Here is a 14,057-nt window from a genome sequence, read left to right as displayed (position 1 = left end):
TTAAGAATTTCTAATGCATCCATATTCTCCAAGCATTCTCTGTTATTATTTATTCATTTGAAAAGTGAGTCCGTTCCGAGAACACAAGCGAGAGGCAAGACTGAGCCAGTTGTTCACACTGAATAAATGCATCTATGTACAATTATTCAATATCGCAACAGCAGTAACCAGACAGAGCCTTAAGAATAAATCAACATACGGATCCGGTTGAAGTCAGCAGTCGTTGCAGGGTTCGGTTCGAGCGGGTGATCAGCGGTGCTTTTAGGGATGACGTCATGTTCAGAGCTGCACGCGGGAGGAGCTCGAGCTCGAGTTCAGCTAGTGAAGTTCAGGAGAGAGAACGATGAAGAGATGCACTGGGAGCAGCTGCTGCGAGCGCGGAGCGGGAAGGTGAGTGAGTGAGTGAGGGCTCTGCTTACATTACACACATTATAACCCGTTATAACGCTCTAAAGACGGAGTCGCGCGGACGCGCTGGTGAGATCATGCAACATTGTGTCATTTCAGCCTGCGCTCTTGAACATGTACCGCTTCACGTCCGGTTGACTCGCTCTCTGCTGTGCTCGAGTAAGATCAGAGCTATTTGACTGAATGTCATTTTAGTGCAGGCTTCCAACTCTCTATACGAACATGTTCCTCTGCATCGGTATAATAACAAAACATGAACAATATTACATTACCTCATGCTTATATCAAATCATCATTTAACAGTCATTCAAAACGTGAGTGGTTACGATCTTTTCACAAAGCCCTTGTTTGTTTAATGCAGTTATTATTGCTGATATATAGGTCAGATTTAACACTGCTGTCTGACAGAGCTGGACTAGATGATGATCTGGCCTCAATATTCAGCTCATTCTGTCTGAACTGACTGTTTAACTATCAGGTCCACACATGCGTGTATTGCTGCAAAGATGCTTTTTTCCAGTGTGAGATAGGAGTATCTTTGTCTTGATTTTCCCTGTAAAAAGTGTTGAAACATCCTTTAAACAGGTTCAATTTACTGGGTTCAAGATACTAAGACCGGTTTTCAGCAAATGTACTTCACAAAAACGAGGCACAGTGGTCTCTTAGACGTGTGCGTGTGTCTGATGGAGATGTTGACCTTTAATAGCCTCGTCTGCATGCATGCCGATTGCAGAAGCGGGCGATTGCTTCATTGTGTCAGCAGAAAGACACGGAAAGACCTATTTTCCAAGAAGTGACATGCCTTTTCTCTTGTGTGTCCCTCCCTCTTCTCTGTGTTTCTCCAGATCGAGAGGCTGGAGGGCGGTCTGGCGGCGGCGTGCAGGGCTGACGGTTCGCTGCTGGGCTCGGAGGACACCGGGCTGGACCCCCAGCGCACACGGCAGGCCATCGCACAGCTGCAGCAGAAGATCCTGAAGCTCACGGAGCAGCTGCGCATCGAGCAGGCGGCCCGCGACGAGAATGTGGCCGAGTACCTCAAACTGGCCAGCAATGCCAGCGACAAACAGCAGAGCTCCCGCATCAAACAGGTATCATCTCACGCTTTCATTGTATCTTACACATGAACCAGCCTGCTGTCTTTTTATCTGTGCATGCATGCATCTTCAAAACATGTCGAAGACAACTAGAAATGATATTCAGCATGAACATGAATCTTGTATTCGTACCAGTATTATTATTATTTAAAATGTTGACATCGTTTTCATGACAATTTAAGTCAGCATGAAATTAATATTCACCCTATGTATTTGGCAAATGTGTGGTATAGACCTTTTTGTGAACAATTAATCTGTGCACGTTTTATTTTTAAAAATATGTTGATCTGGTAATGTTTAATCAAAATGTCCAGTTGGTTTATCTAGTGAAGTGACATATGCAGGACTTCTCCAATCATTTAGTCCTCTGAAGCTCCAGCCCTACAAGCTCAGGCTCATCTGAGAGCCACGCCCACATCTTACCAACCAATCAACAACTGATGCACGCAACCAAGTCCCGCCCTGCATTTATCTTTTTCTGTAAATCTGTCATATTTGCTGCATCCCAATGTGCCTACTTATACTACACCCTTAAAGTATGTACTCTTTTGGTGAGGAAAAAGGTCACACTTCTGAGTGTGTAGTAGAAGAGTAGGCAAGCTTTACAAACTATCACGTCACACAGCTGCGTCTTTAACGGTCGCACCCTGTACAGGTCGTCACTGTAAACTGGCCTGTCAATCATCTTGTCACAGTTCACATTCTCTACATTGCATTTCATTTAACTTCCAACCGTATTAGAGAGAAAAGAAGTGGCGCGTTGATCTGCCATCCGTAGGTCTTCATACGGAGATCTCTGCTCAGATTTTTTACATAATAATGTTAATAACCAAACAGATGTTTATAAAAGTTCACATTGTTGTTGCAGATGAAATATAACACCAATAACATTAACTAAATATTTTTACCAGGTTAAATGTTGATTATTAGTAACTCAAACCCCTTTGTCGGTTGCGCACATCCACCATGTTTGTAGTTTTTAATGCTTTTTTATTCATATTTGTAGTTCTGAACCAAAACCTTCTCCAAAGCGCAATGGATTGTGGGTAATATTAGCCATCAGAGTGTGCAGGGATCCACACTTCAAAAATCTACCTGAAATAGTAGACCATCCGGGACTTCTGGCACACTCTTTTCAACATACTATGCTTTAGGACACACTAATTCTAATCTCACTTACTATTTAGGATGGATAGTATGAACATTGGGATGCAGGGATTCAGATGTACCACACTACTTTGTGACTTTAAGCAACTGTGAAACAACAGCCTTGGGCCAATATTGCCACCTTGTGGCCAAACTAATTAGTACAAAAAAAAAATCAAAGCAGGTGTATGTGTGCTTAGAAAAATCAGGCTGCGCACTGACTGTACTGATTTCTAAATTCATGTCATGCACACTGTACGCATAAAAACCAAAGTACAGTTTGGGCTTTACTCTTAAGGAGTGTTCAGACTGACAGCTGAACTACAGTGACTGGAGCTCATCTGTTTTCAGCGAGAGTTGGCTAATTCTTGATGCAGTTAGACACAGGCTAGAAATGCCTCATAAAGTCCCTCACTATCCCTTCATCTCTTAATCTGCTTCCTCGTTCATGTTTTGATTTCCTCTCTCCCTTGCTCTTCCACACCCCCCCCCCACATTGTCTCCATCTTCAGGTGTTTGAGAAGAAGAACCAGAAGTCTGCGGCAAGCATTGCCCAGTTGCAGCGTAAGCTGGAGCATTACCACCGGCGTCTGCGTGAGGTGGAGCACAGCGGCGTGCAGCGGCAGCCCAAAGACATGCTGCGGGACATGCAGCAGGGCCTGCGAGATGTGGGCGCCAGGGTCATCACGGGCCTCAGCGAGGGGGTGGTGGACAGCGTCAAGGGCGGACTGTCCAGTTTCTCCCACGTCACGCACTCAGCCGCCGGGGCCGTGGCCTCCAAACCTCGTGAGATCGCCTCACTGATCCGCCACCGCTTCGGCAGTGCTGATAACATCAGCGTGCTGAAGGACGGGCCGGAGGATGCCGAGGATGGTGTGGCCACTGCTGGACGCTCTCTGGGATCCGCTGGCGGACACCTGCAGTCCAGCCCCAAGTTCGGCAGCGATGAGGACTGTTCGAGCGCAACCTCGGGATCAGTGGGAGCCATCAGCATGACGGGGGCCCCCGGGGGCCCGCCCAGCTCCAGAGGAAACACACTAGAACGGGGCCACAGCGGCAGCCTGGACATGTTGCTGCAGGAGCTGCAGGAACACACACACACACACACACACACACATGAGATGTGCTGCCAGCACGATCACAGTCATGTACGAACACTATAGAGTCTATAGCAGAGCTTCTCATCTGGTTTTGCTTCAGGGCCCAGATCATTCTGGACATTCAGTAGCACAGCACAGCACCACAAAATCAACTGTAATGTCCTTATAATCAAACTGCCAAATGTATTCAAACTGAATTGGGCTGGCCAACATGATAATATATATTGTGGCAATGGTCTAAAGCAGGGGTCTTCAACTAAAACTGCTTGAGATCCAGTAATGAACCCTCCTCACCAGACGAGGTCTGGACAATTACATTCCTAAAAACATGAACTGATGGTTTTTGCCAGACCAGGGTATCTGCAGGACATTTAAGCTCAAATTTAAGACTTTAAGACCCTTTTTAAGACCTGAACAAATAAAATTAAAATGACTGTAAAAAGCATGATTTACAGTTCAGACACAGGTTTTCACAAAAACAAAAAGTTTTATATAAACTTTACATTTCAGCCTTTAAACCATTTTTTAAAGAAAATGGAGTCAAAAGTTTAAATTATTAATTTAAACAATGATTATCAAATATTATTATATTAATTAAATAACATAAATATATGTTTTACTGTCTTAATTGTTTAGATTATTATAATGCATTATCTTCTTGTGGATCCACCAGTTCACATTTACAGCCCTGCGTGTTTGCTGCGTAAAAACATGGGTTGATTTTCACATTGGTCTGAACAAAAACTTGTTGAAAATGCACTCATTCTCTGCCAGCAGGAGGCGCTGTCAGAACAGCAGAAATACAGTGGTTTCCCCGGTAACAGCAGAGCTCATGTTTATTCAATGAAATCACAGCCTTTTGAAGTTTAATCGTCACATTCAGCCGTATCACAATTCTCGTCTATCCTCCCCAAATTCAAGACCTCCTGAAATCATAATTAAGACTTTCTTGTACCATTTAAGACTTTTAATGGCACCGTAGGACCCAAACGGCTCTGCTGAGCTGACCTAGATGTGCTTGATATACATTAGATTTTATTAGAAAACAGCGTTTGGCATTTATGTATTTATTTCATGATGTCAAAAGGCTTCACGGTCCAGATTGGGACTGGAGTCCATCAGTTGGTGACCCCTGGACTAAAGTGTCATTGATTTTATTAGAGCTTTTGCTATATAATGTATATCTGCTTGAAATCATTAACACTTTAGATTGCTAGAGAAATATGGATGAATGAGAAAATAAAGAGTGTGATTTGCTTTATTTCAGTGCTGGGCGGTATACCAGTTCATACCGAATACCGGTGTTTATTTTTGTTACGATATGAATTTTTAAAATACCGCAATACATATAAGTATGTCGCTTAAACAACGTTCGGAACGCAACACTGTTTGAAAGGTAGCAACTTTCAGACCCTTTTAGCGGCTTTTTTCCATAGAATATTCATACTGACAAACCTAGCGACTTTTTTGGATAAACCTTAGCTATGGTTCAGTTGGAGGATTTCTCCAGTGCTGTCCCGCGAACGCGAGGTCTGACTTTCCCGGAGAAGTGTCGCCTCTCTCGGCGTCTATTCTGTGCAGTGAGCGGCAGAGAAGCAGTGCAGCCGACTCGTCAATAAATGAGTACAAAACAGCGCGATTATGAATGAGAGTGACTCCTGGTTAACATGTATTAAAAGGGGTCGTGTTTAGTCACTATTTAGTGTGGTATTTTTTGACAATATTCACTCATCATGACAGTAAAATAGGGCATTCGAAGTCTATATACTGCAGTATTTCCTCTCAATCAGTAGAAAATATGGTTAACACCCGGTCATGCATGAAAAAAAAATACCGTCTTGTACCGTGAAACCGGTATCATTTTGAAAAATACCGTGATATAACTTTTTGGTCATACCGCCCAGCACTACTTGATTTATAAAAAAAGAGTTATTTAAAGCACAATAAGCCATGAAAGAGAGCTCAGTTCAGTGCTGGCTGTCTGACAGGCAGCTTTCTGTGCACTTTTACCGTGGTAGTTTAATTACTTAATTACTGACGTTACATTTGGACTGTACATTCAGAGAACTGATGCTGTTGCCTGGTTTCTCCTAAAGTTTTTTTCTCCATTATCCAAAATCAAATGGAGTTTTCTCGTTCCTTGCCACAGCTGCCTTTGGCCTGAACACTAGGGGACTAAATATAGACCTGACACACTGTGCCTCGCACATCATAAGTGTTATGCCATGACTACTTTCAGTCCTCAGTTAAACCGCTTGGGGCGAGAGATGCAAAATACGAAATATCCTGTCATTTATATGCACCATTTAACTGTGTCAGTGATACACACCACCAAATAGAAATTAGGCTCATCAGTTCACCAAATTGTCATCATCTTTTATAATTCTCCATTTCACCAGATAAGGAATTAAGTGATTTATGTTATATAGCAAATGTGGTCTGTGTGATTGCTTATACAGCTCTTATCTAGAAAATGTGACTATAAGGCATGAAAATATTATTATTTTGATATTTCATCATATTTTATTTATTTATTTTTTTAATATATCAACAACCTGGTTTTCTGTAAAGCTACTTTGAAACAATATGTATAGTGAACAGCGCTACACAAATAGGTTTGACTTGTACTTGAATAACTCATGCACTGTCCATGTTAGTTATTCATCTAATGTTTTCCCTGCTCACCACATCTGTATCAGAAACAGATTTTTGGATTGTGACCCAGCATATTTGTGGGCCTGAAATAGACTAAGGTTTGGCTTTTTCCTCTTAGATGGTAAAAGTTCGAGAAGGGAAATGAAGGAGAGGGAGAATGTGAGTTCACACAGAGAGAGAGATGAATAGACAAACATATTTCTGCCCTAAATGTCCAGCTTGTGGTCAAGCATTTTTCTGTTGGCTTGTAATAACAGAAGCACAAAAATATAGCTGAAAAATCAACATGCTGTCAAGCTAATGGATAATTTTAGTTTTGCAGTAGAATCCATTAGTCCACAGTTTGTGGTGTCGTCCCTGAACTGTTGGACACACCATCACACTTTTGAGATGAGTAAGTGTTTATGAGTAAAGACCAAAAACATGCACAAGGTCTGGTTCACTCACATAAACACTCATTAGCGGCCTCATGTACAGGAAGTTACCGTGTTTGTGGCGTTGTGTTTCTGTAGGTGTGAGCGCTTAGAGGAACAAGTGAACGATCTGACGGAGCTCCACCAGAACGAGATCCTGAACCTGAAACAAGAGCTGGCCAGCATGGAGGAGAAGATCGCGTACCAGTCCAACGAGAGGGCCCGAGACCTGCAGGTGTGTGTGTGTGTGTGTGTGTGAGAGTGTGAGTGTGAGTGTGAGTGTGTGTGTGTGTGTGTCTGTGTGTGTCTGTGTGTCTGTGTGTGTCTGTGTGTGTCTGTGTGTCTGTGTGTGTCTGTGTGTGTCTGTGTGTCTGTGTGTGTCTGTGTGTGTCTGTGTGTCTGTGTGTGTCTGTGTGTGTCTGTGTGTCTGTGTGTGTCTGTGTGTGTCTGTGTGTCTGTGTGTGTCTGTGTGTGTCTGTGTGTCTGTGTGTGTCTGTGTGTGTCTGTGTGTCTGTGTGTGTCTGTGTGTGTCTGTGTGTCTGTGTGTGTCTGTGTGTGTCTGTGTGTCTGTGTGTGTCTGTGTGTGTCTGTGTGTCTGTGTGTGTCTGTGTGTGTCTGTGTGTCTGTGTGTGTCTGTGTGTGTCTGTGTGTCTGTGTGTGTCTGTGTGTGTCTGTGTGTCTGTGTGTGTCTGTGTGTGTCTGTGTGTCTGTGTGTGTCTGTGTGTGTCTGTGTGTCTGTGTGTGTCTGTGTGTGTCTGTGTGTCTGTGTGTGTCTGTGTGTGTCTGTGTGTCTGTGTGTGTCTGTGTGTGTCTGTGTGTCTGTGTGTGTCTGTGTGTGTCTGTGTGTCTGTGTGTGTCTGTGTGTGTCTGTGTGTCTGTGTGTGTCTGTGTGTGTGTGTGTGTCTGTGTGTGTGTGTGCGTGTGCGTGTGCGCGTGTCTGTGTCTGTGTCTGTGTTTGTGTGTTTTACTATATGTCCTGCAGTGACAGCCTTAGAGGTCAGGATAATAGTTATGCATGGCTTGATCAGATTTGTAGAAATGTAGCATTGCATCAGTGTCTCAGCAATGGATGCTCTGCAGTGAATGGGTGCCGTCAGAATGAGAGTCCAAACAGCTGATAAAAACATCACAATAATCCACAAATAATCCACAGCACTCCAGTCCATCAGTTAACATCTGGAGAAGACAAAAACTGAAACTAATCCAGCATTAAAGTGCCCCTATTATGGATTTTTGAAAATGACCTTTCATGCAGTGTGTAACACAGCTCTAAGTGAATGAAAACATCCTGTAAAGTTTTAAATCTGAAAGTGCACTGTGTATAAAGTTATTGTCTCTCAAAAGAAAGAGTTGACTCTGAATCATTGAAACAAGTCGTTTTTAAAACGAATCTCAAGCCGTTTCATCTTGACGTCAACATGAAACATTAGCATATTTTCCGCCCACTTGTTGGTCTTTTCCCATTGGTCTGAATAAAAATGCAAATTCATTCTTTGCCAATAGGTGCCGCTTTTGGAGTGGTACAAATAGTGGTTTCCCCAGTAACGCGGTACACAAAGCAGCACTGCGCTCACAAACGCTGCTTTATCAGGCATTACAGTCAGGCATGATGAAATGAAAATGAGACCAATCGGACCAATCACCACAGATTAGCATCACGCAAAGGAGGGGTTTGGAAAAATGAATCGTTAAATGATTCGTTTAGGAGTCGTTGAGCAAATAAGGTAAAAATAAATGCATATTATAAAACAGTGAATGTGTTTCTTGACCTTGCATGAATGTCAACCTGTTATTGGGGACTCCCAAAACCAAAACATGAACCTTTCATTACCCATAATACACTTTAAGGGGCACTTTAAGACGCTTTTAGCTAAAATACGAGTCCATAATCCATAATAACACTTCCTTCAGTGAAAAAGTGCATCTCCTGCTGTCTCTCACATCAAAATCCAGCCACATATTTGTTTAGAGCTGTTTAAACGCTGCTTGATCTGTGCAGATTTCTCTCCTGATTCAGACCAGAACACTTTTTCACTGGAGGAAGAGTTATCATGGATTATGGACTCATATTTTAGTTAAAAGCATCTTAATGCTGGATGTGTTTCAGCTTTTGTCTTCTCCAGATGTTAACTGATGGACTGGAGTGCTGTGGATTACTTGTGGATTATTGTGATGTTTTTATCAGCTGTTTGGTCTCTCATTCTGACGGCACCCATTCACTGCAGAGCACCCATTGCTGAGACACTGATGCAATGCTACATTTCTACAAATCTGATGAAGAAACAAACTCATCTACATCTTGGATGGCCACATTTCAGCACGTTTTAATTTTTGGATGAACTATTACTTAACTTTTGTCAGCAAGTCCAAAGATTATTCAGTTTTTCTCTAAAAATTAATACATGTCATTATCGTCACACACAATGACAGAGTTGAAGGTAAACAAAATGCCATATTAGAGCAACATTACAGTAATATTAGACTATTTTATTATGACTTTTACAAGGAATTTGTCATCATGTTGCTGAGATATTGTGATTTTATTTGTCATTTGGCACTGATAGTGAATGAAATCATGAGGTTTTGCGCACATGAATGCACTGCAGGAGTCGTGCGATCCGTGTTGTGTGAGACTGACCAGCGGTGTGTGTGTGTGTGTGTGTGTGTGTGTGTGTGTGTGTGTGTCAGGAGGCTCTGGAAGCGTGTCAGACGCGCGTCTCTAAGATGGAGCTGCAGCAGCAGCAGCAGCAGGTGGTTCAGCTGGAGGGCCTGGAGAACGCCACGGCTCGCACACTCATGGGCAAACTCATCAACGTGCTGCTGGCTCTGATGGCCGTGCTGCTGGTCTTCGTCTCCACCATCGCCAACTGTGTGGTCCCGCTGATGAAGACACGCAGCCGCTCCGTCTCCTCGCTGCTGGTCTTCCTCCTCTTTGCCGTGCTCTGGAGAAACTGGGACGCTTTCTCAGGACACACCTCCCGCCTCCTGCACGTGCCCAGATGAGCGCACAGAAGACATGCTGGTTTCAGACCATTTTGCACAGTTTTTCCCTTTTGAATGCCTTTGGAGCATTGCTCTGGAATGAGATTAATATTAATATTATTCATATTTCTAATATAATTTAGCTGAATGTAGCAGTAGCTCACACAAAAATGAAAAATCTGTCATCATTTCCTCAGTGTTGTGAGTAAACGCCCGTATGCTGCTATTTTTTCTGATGAACACAAAGGGAGAAATGTTGATGTCCTATTGACTCAGAATGATGAGGAACATGTGAATGAACAGAAAGGGTGAACTGAGCTGCTCTAAAACTTCTCCTGTGTTCATTGAAAGAATAACATCATACATGTATTAGATCTGAGGGGGAGTGAGGCGAGTGTTTGGTTGGAGCGTGTGTTCATCGGTCTGACTGAAGTGATGATTTGAGCTGGTTTCATGGCGTCTGAAGGAAGACTCAAGCCTCAGACATCATCCTCTGCTTTCATTACTCATCATTTTCAAGAGGTCAAAGGATGTTGCTGTTTACTAGCATTATCTGATGTAAAACACTGTTAAATGAAGTAATACTTTATTGAATATTGCACCGCCTTACTGGACCTGTGACAGACAGCAGAGAAAGACAATGACAGTAGTAGCTGTGACTGCTTATTCATAATGTCTGTAATATCACAGTGCAGTGTTTCTGATCTGGTGTTTTGGCGTTATGATGGAGAGGGTTTTGTGATGATCTGTAGGTTCTTATGTCTGCTGTAGTGAATGATGGATCAGGATTCAGGACTGTTCTTATGAATGGAGACGCTTGTGTGTTTGATCATAAGCTGGACATAAGCTGACCGAAGCTCCTCACACCTCCACTCGTGTGTCATTCAGATCTTATGAACTGTTAGCACAGTCGTTTAACTGTACAGTAATAATGTTTAATAGTTCTGTTTCAGTCATTTAATAATCCTCAGGGGAAAGTCCTCTGCTGAAGCTTTATTGTGTATGTGAGTGTGTGTGTGTGTGTGTGTGAGAGAGAGCATAAGTTTCATACTTTATTACAATTTAAAATGTTGTCAATCCTAATTTCAGGAAACACTAAAGAAAGTTTAGAAAGCATGAAATTATGAGAACACAAAATATATAGGGTAAAAGATATATTTACCCATAAAGACATATGGGTAAAAACAGGAAAACAGTTAAGTCCCATCCAGATAAAGATATGCCTACACATAATCCAGATAATGTCCATCTTCCTTTAGGCTGGCGTCAGATCCAGACCGTCCCCAGCGTAGGACCTTCTGTGGTCTCCGTAGTCGTAGCGGATCTCTTCGCCCGTCTGAATGTCCCGTGTGGCCATGAAAAGTATGACCGGGTCATCCTCCACAAAGTGCAGTCTAGGACTGAGATTGGTGCGTTTGGCTGAGTGTTCGGTTTGGATGGCAGTGGCAGCGCTCCTCGTGAGCATCCAAACACATGCCCTGTCCATTCTTGCTGGTGAAGAAAAACAGATGTCCAGCTTCAGTGTTCTGGTGGATCTGCAGTCACTGCTCCCTGGAGATCAGCCGGCCGTGGAAGTCACAGATCAGCTCTCCGCAAGCAAACGGCCTGCTGGTGACCACACCGAGAGCCTTGCCTTCTCTGTCCATCAGCTGCAGGCCTTTCCAGCACTGACTGCGGCCCATCCGACGGATCGATGCATCTGTCGGTGCCTGGATGCTTCGTGGAGGCTTCCAGTCCTTCATAACTTCAGCAGCATCTGGCACGTTCTCCATCCATCCCTGCTTCTCCATCCGGCTGTGCACTCTGCTCTCAGATGGCTGACGTGGACCAAAGGTATCTGCAGAAACAAGATGATATTAGCTGTGCACGTGACTTCCAACAGTGGACAGTGTGTAAGTCTTGTTGAAGCATTTTTCTCACTGTGTCTAGTCTTTAATGTTTGTCTTTATGAAGAAATTCTCAACTCTCTGGCAAAAAATATGTTGCATATTTCAGGACGACGATGCTGAGATTCATCAGGCTCAAAATGTGGAAGTGTGGTTCAGGGAGCATGAGGAATCATTTTCACACTTTTCAACAATGTCTCATATACATAAGTAGGTGACCTAATAAGGAGCCTTGTGGTACACCATACTTTTTTTTTTTTTAAGTATACAAATTTTGAGAAAAAATGATGGGTAAATGTTTTGCCATGCAGTATTGTAATTTTTAATTTTTAAATTTTTTGGAAAAAGTATTGAAGCACACCTTTATGAAAAATCAGGACTTTTTAGCACCTTTGGTGCTAGTTTCATAACTTCCCTCCAAATTTGGAGACTAACTCTAGCGCCACCAACTGTCCAAAATTGCACTTATGTTTATGCTAATAACTTAACTATGAGGACTAGGAACTACATTTGTCCCCTCAAAAGTCCTTAACTGCCGCTTGCAGTTATATTTTGCAGCAAGTGTTTGAAATTAGTGTGTGTGTGTGTGAATTTGAGTCTGAACATTTGAGAGTGGCGGCCCAAAGATGTAGAAGTAGGGCCAAGAGGAAACACATGGCTGAACTTTGGACAGAATTCTTTTTGAAGATCTTCTTTTTTCACACAATAATAAATGAACAAATTGAAATGAAGTATGATTGCTTTAATAAAACTCAACCCCTGGGACATAAAAATGCCAGAGCTGATGTAATACCCAGATATGGAATATGAGTTTTGTATTTATGAATGAACGAAAACCAAGTACAAGACGCTGATGGAGTTTCTTTTGAGTGGCGCACCAAAGTGGGAGGCAGTGGCTCTCGTATTTCCTCGAGATGTGCATTCGAGCAGATTTATCTGGAGGCGCTGCAGGCACCGTTACTGGATGTGACATCTTCAGCAGGTAAAATGCTGCATTTGCATTCATCCATATGGGCTCAGGCTCTTCAGCTGGACTAAAGAGATGAAAGTGCACATCTCAGTGAGGATACTTGAATGATTGAGAACAGGGTGGATAACATACAGTAGAAGCAGCAGCAGGACTGAGGTTTCTCCTCAATGCCTGTCGAGTAGGTGAAGTTTCTCCTCATCTGACAAATCACTGTTCTGCCTGGCAGTGTGTAGTTCAATAGATCTGGCCATGTTGCTGGTGATGCTTGGGAGACCGTACCTGCAAAACAGAATGAAACACGGTTTTGCAAATAAATAAAATGGGGGGAAAAAACACTAAAGGTTTATTTTGAGTGCACTCACTCGTCATGCAGCTTCTTTAGATCTTCAGAGGGCTTGTCAACCGGATTCTCTGAAGAAGATATGAAGAATCTCTCAGCTTCATCTGAACTGCATCTCCTGTGCCTCCTCTTGATCATCGCTGAGCGCAGATACTCGTAGTAAACCTCAAACCACTGCATGATGGACAGAAGAGAATGATGTGAGGTTCTGACAGATCCAAGCAGCTCATTGTAATATCATTTATTATTAATCTTACCGCTTCCTCCTCTGACAGGACAAAGAAGGCATCGCATTGGTTTACTTCCACCATGGTTCGTTCACCATTTCCCTCAGTGTATGTCCGCCGCAGCCAATCAGAAACCTGCAAACAATTCAAACAATAATAAGCAAAAATGACTCTCAATCAGACACTAAAAGTGAGCAGATTTAACTGACCATGTCACAACCTCATCTATTGTCACGTGGGTCACTGACGTCATTGGCTACAGTGTCAAAATACACACAACTCTCTCAAAAATACATGAAGAGTCTGACTTGGTTTTATATTTCTAATGTGAGTCGTTTCATTATTTATTGTCAATATATACAGTACATGAATCATTTTAGGTCACCTGTAGGAAATTTCTGGACATTCATGATATGCATTTGTCATTTGTTTTGAACTTGTGTATTTAAAATCATATTTTGAGATTTCCGGTCATTGGATTTATATAAGTCTATGTGCAGGAGGCCATGTCACTCATGGTCATATTCTTCACCACGTCTGGCTGTTGGAGGAACCACAGCATCACTAGGGCCTCCAGGAAACCAGCACCAGCAGCTCCTGTTCTCTCAACATTTCTCCAGTATCATCTATCATAACTTGAGCAATGATTTTCAAGAAATCGTCTTCAGCAGACTGCAAGATCCGCCAGCACTGGCCTGCTGAAAGAACCCTGCAGGACGAAGTGAAGGACATCAGAAGAACATGAGACTCATGAGAGCCAGGATTTAACACTCAGAAATATGAATGAATACGTGTGTGTGTGTGTGTGTGTGTGTGTACCTGTTTTTCTATTCTGG

The 14,057-nt window shown here is 42.8% G+C and overlaps 1 protein-coding gene across 1 annotated transcript in view; it reads left to right on the top strand.

The window, feature by feature from the left end:
* The window catches only part of LOC107698414 (transmembrane and coiled-coil domains protein 1-like), a 33,206-nt gene extending 22,377 nt beyond the window's left edge, over positions 1-10,829 (top strand). Inside the window, exons 3-7 of the mRNA XM_016499418.1 lie at positions 1,254-1,496; positions 3,161-3,732; positions 6,496-6,562; positions 6,866-7,051; positions 9,505-10,829. Coding sequence (XP_016354904.1) covers positions 1,254-1,496; positions 3,161-3,732; positions 6,496-6,562; positions 6,866-7,051; positions 9,505-9,819 — 1,383 coding nt within the window. The 3' untranslated portion in view covers positions 9,820-10,829. The remainder of the gene's footprint in view (positions 1-1,253; positions 1,497-3,160; positions 3,733-6,495; positions 6,563-6,865; positions 7,052-9,504) is intronic.
* Positions 10,830-14,057: the final 3,228 nt, after the last annotated feature.

The sequence above is a fragment of the Sinocyclocheilus anshuiensis genome, unplaced genomic scaffold (genome assembly GCF_001515605.1).
Source record: "Sinocyclocheilus anshuiensis isolate Anshui unplaced genomic scaffold, SAMN03320099.WGS_v1.1 scaffold1662, whole genome shotgun sequence".
NCBI lineage: Eukaryota > Metazoa > Chordata > Actinopteri > Cypriniformes > Cyprinidae > Sinocyclocheilus > Sinocyclocheilus anshuiensis.
This window is presented reverse-complemented; position numbering and strand designations above follow the sequence as displayed.